This window comes from Podarcis tiliguerta (genome assembly GCF_965153285.1).
Source record: "Podarcis tiliguerta genome assembly, chromosome: Z".
NCBI classification, from domain to species: domain Eukaryota; kingdom Metazoa; phylum Chordata; class Lepidosauria; order Squamata; family Lacertidae; genus Podarcis; species Podarcis tiliguerta.
In genome coordinates, this window is record NC_139553.1 from 16049595 (window position 1) to 16058293 (window position 8699).

The 8699-nt window shown below is 48.1% G+C and overlaps 1 protein-coding gene across 1 annotated transcript; it reads right to left on the bottom strand.

Moving 5' to 3' along the window:
• Positions 1 to 357: 357 nt before the first annotated feature.
• On the bottom strand, positions 358 to 7756 carry ZDHHC12 (zDHHC palmitoyltransferase 12). The gene is made up of 5 exons (XM_083424054.1): positions 7578 to 7756; positions 5745 to 5881; positions 4634 to 4720; positions 2340 to 2506; positions 358 to 1486 (listed from the first exon to the last, which is right to left on the bottom strand). The coding sequence occupies exons 1-5, from the start codon at positions 7681 to 7683 to the stop codon at positions 1174 to 1176; spliced, it is 810 nt and encodes a 269-aa protein (XP_083280180.1). The 5' UTR covers positions 7684 to 7756; the 3' UTR covers positions 358 to 1173.
• Positions 7757 to 8699: the final 943 nt, after the last annotated feature.

Genomic DNA, 8699 nt, shown 5'->3' on the forward strand with positions numbered 1-8699 from the left:
GTAGGACTGGGAATGACCCCTGCCTGAAACCCTGGAGAGCTGCTGCCAGTCAGTGCAGACAATACTGGGCGGGGGACGAATGGTCTGGACTCAATCATTAGGCAGCTTTCTTTTTTCCTTGAGAAAAGTTGAGAAAAATTCAACCCACCATGACATGCACTAGATTCAGGTCCAAAAAGGGCCAACATCAAACAGAAAGCCACAGTTTAAGAACTCTCGAATTAATCTTCAGGTGAGAGATAAATTTAGGCTTGTTCTTTTAAAAAACAACCTGTCTACAAACTTGAGGTAGAGATATTAGGAAGACAGTTTTGGGGGGAAAGTTGCATTGGAGGTGGGGAGACCAGAAGCAAGAACCAAGGCTTAAGCTTTTAATAATGTTAAATTTTATTGGATTACAGAAACAGAATGTAAAAATGGAGCATGTAAAAATTGTCCCCCCTATTGAAGAAGCAGAAACAGGTTTAAACTCTTCTCCTGAGGAGAGGCTCCCAAGAGGACCTCAAGAATTATTAAACAAAGCTTTAGTCCCTGAGATGTACATCTTGAAGCACACCGTGAAATGCTGGAGGAATAATGGGAACAAAGCTCATTGTTTTAAAAAAGAGTGAGCCCAGCCTTGACAGAAGGCACACCCTGCCCCACCCCCAAACTAAACTCCAAGTACCACCCCAACAAGACTTTAGGTCTTCACTATATGGCCGCCTCCTCCTCTTGGTCCATGCGTGGTGGCTGGGGCCCATTGGGTCAGAAGGCAGGGAAGCCATGATAAGTGCAACCAAAGCCAAGGACAGGCAGAGCCACTCCTTGCTGGGGTTTAAGGAAGGCACGTGGGGGGCAGACTGAGGCTGGTTGGGCAGCAGCCCACTCTCCTAAATAGACCAGGCTTCCTAGCTCCCCTGCCCATCTCCCCAAAAAGCAGTTTTGAGCAGCAAGGTCTGAAAGCAGGGTCTGTGGGGTTCACTTTCTCAAAGGACACACCTCAGAACAGCTCACTCCGTCTTGGCTTATGGGGAAAGGCCATTTTTTTACATATTTTGCTGAAATATGTAGGAAAGCTACTGGCAAAAGTGGGCCTCTCCCCTCAGTTCCATAGCTGCTGGCAGAATACACAAACATCTGCTTCCACCTGGCTAACAGCTTTTTCTCTCGCTCTTAGTCCCCAACCCACAATCACACGGTGTGGCCTCCCACTTCGGCGTACAGGGTTTCCCAGGCGATGAGGCGGCAGGCGCAGAAGAACTGCCAGAGGTTGAGGAAGATTCCCCGGTCAAAGGGGTTTTCCACTTCACAATCTCTCAGGTAGGAGATGCGATGGCGGGACATGAACTCCCAGGTGGTGGTGTTGTGGGAGGCAAGGTAGAGGTGGCAGCCCAGGAGCAGAGTCATCACCAAAGTGAAAACGGCAACCACGAGGAAGGAGAGAAGGAGGAGCAGGTTATACTGAAACCACGCCCATGAGGGATGCTCAAAATCAAGCCCAGACCTTTTTTTTTTTTTTAGCGGTGGAGGGGAAAAAAAAAAGAACAACATCAGAGTTATTGCAAGATTCACAAAATTATAAAACCAAAGCTTTTGCAGGTGATATTGTCTTAACTTTGGAACAACCTTTAGAAAGTGCCTCAGATCTTCAGATGTAGCTGCATTCCTTTCAACAGGGGTGGGGAACCTTTTTTCCCAGCTGGAGGGCTGCATTTCCTCGCAGGCATCCGTCCAGGGGATGCATCCTTGGATCTGGGATGGCCAGGGGCCCAAAGTGGGCGGGGCAACAGATGTACCTCTGTAGAGTAGGCTCCATTAAGCCATAAGCTCAAGAGGTTCCTATACATAACACCTCTGACATTCAAGACAATCAAGGGAGAATTCTCAGTCCTATGAGTGGGCGGAGCAGGGCAGTGAGGGGGTGTGGCTTGAGGAAAGGGGTGTGGCCTGGGTCAGTTAATGTTGTGTTAGGTTCCCATGAATGGATGGATGGATGGATGGATGAATGACTATTCTTTCATCCCTGGTTACAAGAAAGGAAATTACGACTAAACATCATGAAGTGTTTTCTGATGGTAAGAGGTGTTTGACAGTGGAAAGGACTCCCTCCGGAGATGGTGGACTCTCGCTCATTGGAGCTTTTTATGCATAGGTTGGATGGCCATCTGACAGAGATGCTTTAGCTGAGATTCCTGCACTGCAGGGGGTGGACTAGATGACCCTCAGGATCCCTTCCAACTTTACGGTTCTATGATTTTAAGATTGGGGAAGGGGGCTGAACACCTTCCTTTAAACACACACACACACATCCAATAAAAAAAAAAGTCTGGGGGTCTCCCGCCATAAGCTTTGCTTACCAGGCCACTGGCAGGGCCCACAGGAGAACCACAAGCTGAACAGCCAAATAGGCGACAAAGAATGGGTGATTCCTCTCCCCAACACAGTTGTAAATCCAGGGGCAGTGGTGGTCATAGCGCCGGACGCAGTGCCGGCACGCCTTGCAGTGCCTGGCCCTCATTGGCTGCTGTGAGATAGAAAAGAACAGGATGTGTTTTTGTGCTTCCTTACATTTTCAACTCCAGGAGGGTCTGGGAAAAAGACACCCCACACCCACCCCACCTGAAACCCAGGAGGCAGCTGCTGCTGGCCAGTGTTGACAATACTGAGCTAGATGGGTCCAAGGGTATAACTCTGTATAAGGCATTGCTTCCTAGGTCCCTTTTTAAGGCACCCCATTCATCTGAACAATGAGGACTAGGATCTTACTTTATATTTAGGGGAACGGGGTCATGGCTCAGTGCTGGACCACATGCTTTGCATGCAGAAGATCCCCATTGGTTCAGTCCCCAATGGCATCTCCAGGTAATGCTAAGGAAGTCCCCTGCCTGAAACTGTGGAGAACCATGGACAATGAACACAAGACTGAGCTATGGTCAGTCTTCAAAAGAAGGCAGCTCACTATATCCCTATGTAAGCTATCCTTTATTTCAGAACCATTGGGACTGCATAGCTGTCAACTTTCAGATTTGAAGATAAGGGATCAGCAGCCTCACCTGTCCCGGGGACAGTCTTTGGGATATCCAACAATCCAGGATAGCAGCGGGAAGCAGTGCTGGAATAAGGGAAATTCCCACAAAAAAGGGAAGGTTGACAGCTATGTGACTGGGATATTAGTTCATATTTAGGAAAGATACACAGCTCAGCAGCAGAGCATCTACCTTGCATGCAGAAGGTCCCAGGTTCAGCCCCCTGCATTATACATAGAGCTGCCTCTGAAGATGGTTCACAAACTTCAGCTGGTGCAGAATTTGGTGGCCAGGTTGCCCACCAGGGCAAGACGGTGTGAGCATATTACACCGATCATGGCTCAACTGCACTGGCTGCTAATTAGTTTCCCAGCCCAATTCAGTGTGCTGGTTTTGACTTAAATGTCTCAGAGCCACAATATGTCAAGGACCACCTCTCTCCATACCCAGACCCTGAGATCATCCTCTGAGGCCCTTCTTTGTGTGCCTCCTCCATGAGAGGTCCAGAGGATGACAACACAAGAACAGGCCTTTTTCAGTGGAGGTTCCTTGCTTGCAGAATGCTCTCCCCAAGGAAGCTCGTCTGGTGCCTTCATTACATATTCTTGGACACCAGGTGAATATGTTTCTCTTTAACCAGGCCTTTGGCTGATTAACATCTAATATCCATTTTGAATGTGTTGAGGGGGGGTTGGTTTTTTTGGGGGGGTTGTTAATGTTTTTAGCATGTATTTTGTGTTTTTATATTGCATTTCTATGTTGTGAACTACCCTGATATATTTAATTTAAATAAATAATCATCTCCAGGTAGGGGCTTGGGAAAGCCCACTAGGCTTGAAACCTTGAAGAGCTGCTGGTGGTGTGTCAATAGTACTGAGCTTAGCTGGGCTGAGGGTCTGGCATTAGGATCAGGAATTTTCGTCCAAATAAGGCCTTAGCAGACTGAGATGGATGCAATATGCAATGATGAATGGTGGGAGGTCTTCAGATGTTCCTTTCAGCAGCAGCTGGGGGCAACCTTAAAAGAGAGATCTGGGACTGACTGGAACAGGGATACACCCATTTATTTACCGTAACTGTTGAAGACCTCTTACCCAAGGGAATTATAATTGCGCATTATTTCACTAAAAGGCACCAGCTGGTCAAAAATTAAGATTAAAAGAAGAGGATTATTTATTGTTAATATTGGACTAAACAGAACTCAAAATAAAAGTAACAATATTAATCTACTGCTCTGGACATTAAAACTTTTTTTATTTTGATGTTGATGGTTGTAAAGATCTGAATATATAATTGCAAAAACCTAAGTGTGAGAAATGTGGGAGAGCGGGAGGGAGTAGGCGGGAGGTACTGTTTTTCTTCTGTTGAGCTGAGTGGAGTGTCCTTGACATAGTACTGATAAGGGTAAAAATAACACTCCTGGCTGTGAGAAAGGATCTTTCATTATGGAATAAAATGCTATAGAGGAAGCCAGGAAACAGGGAGAGAATCAGCCCTCTCTGTTTAAATCAGAAATGGCAGAAGGAAATTTTTAAATTTCAAAATAAACCAGCCAGGCCACAATGGAAGAGTTTGTATGATTGGCTTTTAGATTTGAAAAAGACTATTTTTAAAGGAATATCTACCTTCAGCAAGCAGTAGCCACAGCGCCGGAGCTGGAGGTTTAGAGATTCCTGGGAGTTCATTGCTTCCTTCTCATCGCTTACCGGTTCCTACCAGAAACAAAAAAATAAAAAAGAGTCCAGATGAAGGAAAAGGGAAAAAAGAATATAAGCATTTAGAGATTGGAATGGAGGAGTGTCTAAAGCAGCGGTTCTCAACCTGTGGGTCCCCAGATGTTGTTGGACCACAACTCCCATCATCCCTGAGCTTTGGCCTTGCTAGCTAGGGGTGATGGGAGTTGTAGTTCAACAAAATCTGGGGACCCACAGGTTGAGAAAGGCTGGTCTAAAGCATTTAATGTCACACACACTCCATATTTAAAGCCCATGGCATTCCCCAAAGGATTCTGGTTTACCCCACAGAAAGTTATGATTCCTAGCACCTTCAACAAATGACTGTAACCAGGATTCTTGAAGAGAAGACATGTGCTTTAAATGTATCCAATGGCATTTCCTGCTAGGGTTGGGAGAGGACCCCCCTGCCCCAAACCCTGGAGAGCCATTGATGCCAATCAGTGTACACAATGATGAGCTAGGTGACTCCGTTTATGGCAGCTTCCTGCATTCCTATTTAATTCCACTCTTTATTCTGGACAATGAGGGCTAGAATCTTACTTCATTCTTAGGGCACGGGGTTGTAGCTCCATTGTAGACCTCAAGCTTTGCCCACGGAAGGTTCTAGGTTCCATCCCCAACAGCTCTCTAGGCTGTGCTGAGGGCGGGGAGCGGGGGAGAACTCTGTCTGAAACCCTGCAGAGAGCTGCTGCCAGTCAGTACAGTGGTACCTTGGGCTACAGACACTTCAGGTTACAGATGCTTCAGGTTACAGACTCTACTAACCCGGAAGTAGTACCTCTGGTTAAGAACTTTGCTTCAGGATGAGAACAGAAATCGCGTGGTGGCGGCTCAGCAGCAGCAGGAGGCCCCATTAGCTAAAGTGGTACCTCAGGTTAAGAACAGTTTCAGGTTAAGAACGGACCTCCAGAACGAATTAAGTTCTTAACCTGAGGTATCACTGTACTGAGGCAGATGGGCTAAAGGAGTGACTCAGAAGAACACCATTCTCATGACATACCTTCTCCTCTTCATCATGCTCAACGTATCCTGGGTCCATGAGAGAGACAACAAAGTACAGCGACATGGAGCAGAGAACCAGTGCGAGGAACAAGAGGGGCTGGAGGAGGTCTCCCTGCTCTTCTTGCCTTTGCAGGTCTGAAAATGAAGGGAAATTATCATGGGGAAAATGTACTGTACATGATTCTGTTTTGGGGGCTCTGACCATAAACAACCCAGCATCTCCTGGGAATGAGCTCCCAGAGATGCAAGGCATCCACTCCTATTGGAAGTGTCCCAGTTGGCCAGCCCTGCACCCCCTGGACCACTGATCAGCCTCCACTATCCAAGGTAAGGCAGGTAGCAGCTGCAGAAAGAGAGACAAACAGAGCCTTGCTATGGGGGCTCCCCACCTCCAACATGATTGTCCTTTGTAAAGGTAAAGGAACCCCTGACCATTAGGTCCAGTCGCGGACGACTCTGGGGTTGTGGTGCTCATCTCACTTTATTGGCTGAGGGAGCAGGCGTATAGCTTCCGGGTCATGTGGCCAGCAGGACTAAGCCGCTTCTGGCGAACCAGAGCAGTGCACGGAAATGCCGTTTACCTTCCCGCCAGAGCGGTACCTATTTATCTACTTGCACTTTGAAGTGCTTTCGAACTACTAGGTTGGCAGGAGCAGGGACCGAGCAACGGGAGCTCACCCTGTCACGGGGATTCGAACCACCGACCTTCTGATCGGCAAGTCCTAGGCTCTGGTTTAGACCACAGCGCCACCCGCGTCCCTGATTGTCCTTTGAGTGCCAGGCAAATACTTATATTGGGGGGACAGGACATTCCCATGTTTTCATCATTGCTGTAAAATCTTTCCATCTGTGCATTTAATATCCCCCTTTTTCGTCTTTTGGTAAAGTAAGCAAATAGAGGAGGAAGAGGAAAACCTGTATTACCTCTGACCACGTGCAAAGTGCTCCCCCCTTAACCCCACTGCCCTCAGTCACAACCCAACCCACAGACTATCTTGCAACTCCAGCTCTCTGCATTAAGTCCCCTCGTGTATATTTATTTCGGAATAAAGAAAACCAACTGCAGCCTGGGCATGTAAGGAGAAAAAGAAACTGTACCCTCTTTTAGGTTCTTACGTCTTTAAATTTGTTATATTTATAGCCCCCTCTATTCCTTCCTCTTGGGACTGTAGGGCGGGGCAGATGGTTCCCCCACCCCCACCCCCACACGCTCCCAATAACTCTTCAGAGAAGGGTGGCCCAAATTTTAATATCAAGTGCTTCGACACAGAACCCACAAGCCCCACACTGCCTTGTTGCGTTCCCGGGGGGCAGGCAGGACAAAATTTGACGCTCCTGCCCAGCTCTATCACTGTGGGGAAGCTCGGGGGGAGGGTTATAAAATTTTGCAGAGAGCTGCCAAAAACGTCCTTGAGGGTTGGACCACCCTGGGCTAGACTAAGGCCACTCAGCATGCTACACAGAAAGGTGCCTTCATACAGAGTCAGACCCACTGGTCCATCTAGCTTAGTATTGTCTGCACTGACAGGCAGCAGCTGCTCTCCAGGTTTCAGGCAAAGGAGATTCCCAGCTCTGGAGATGCTCCACTACTGAACTTACAAACCTTCCGCAATTACCCATGGTTTTATTTTATTTAAAAAATAAAAAATTAATTAAGGTTTATAGAGAAAAATACACAACTTAATATCTCCCCCCGTTTTGAAACCAAACCAAGATTTTTTGGGGTGCCAGAATGCTTCCTCTGTAGCCTGAGTGCAGATCTGAACCCTAGGGGTCCTGATCCTACCGCCCCACTTTTGGGGAGAGGGAGGAGAGGGAGAGACTGCCTCACCTGTAGGGTAGAGGAAGAGCCCCAGCAGGACACCGCAGGTGAGCCCCACGTACACTGCCCGGACCATGAAACCCCCGCTGCCCCGCGCCCCTCTCCACGCCATCATCGCTGCCTGCCGGGAGCAACGGAGCTCCGCAACCAAGCCGGCCACAAAGTTGCGGAAAGAGGCGGAAAGAGACTGCGAGAAGCGGGCGGGGCGTGTGTCATGGAAGAAGCGTGGCGATTGGCTAGCGTCAGAGGAGGAATGTAGCGAGTTGGATCCCAAGTCTGGAAGGGAGGGGCGGGGCGGATGAGGCAGTGAAGGGCTGCCGAGGAGCTTTGTGGCATCTTATCAGTCGTTTCTGATTAATGATTTAAATAACAGTAGCAATGAAGTATTCTGATTATCGTTAGAACCATAGAACTGTAGAGTTGGAAGGGACCCCAGGGATCATCTAGTCCAACCCCCTGCGATGCAGAAATTAAAATAATAATAATATATCATGGACAGGAGCCCCTTCATCAAATGCAGACGTCATCATTAATATATGACAGAGGTGCATCCAAACAGCCCTGCTAGACACCTGCTTGCTCCCCAGCCCTCCATCTCTTTCAGGCCACACTAAGGCTGCCAGACTTCCAGGGTTGGCCTGCAGTCTCCATCTTTCCCTGGTGATGGGGGCAGTCTTGAATCTCCAGGAGAGCCAGAGCACCTTTCAGGTTTTTTTGTTTTGTGTTTTTTTGTACCGTGTCCAGCGTGCAATCAGAGGCATACCTAGGCTCCCCTCCTCTGCATTCTTGGCAAGGAGTTTCTGAATCTGGGAGACACCATGGACCAGAAACTCAGAAAGTTTGCTTTTCCCTGCCTTTCATGCTCTGCCAGTGACTTCCTCCATGGCCATGAAGTCTGCTCTGCTCCACCTCCCCTCTTCTGGCTTTAAGGTGCCCCAAGTGGCACCTGGCTTTCAGGGTGGAAATGACTCTCCACTCCTGCATTAGGAGACTTGTTCCTCAGAGTTTCAGTCATGGAGGAGGGGACCCAATGGTGAACTCAACACGTTTTTGTTTAATGGTAGCCACTGATGCACTGAGTGAAGAAGTATCTTCTGTTGTCTGCTTTGAACCTTCCAGCATTCAGGCTCT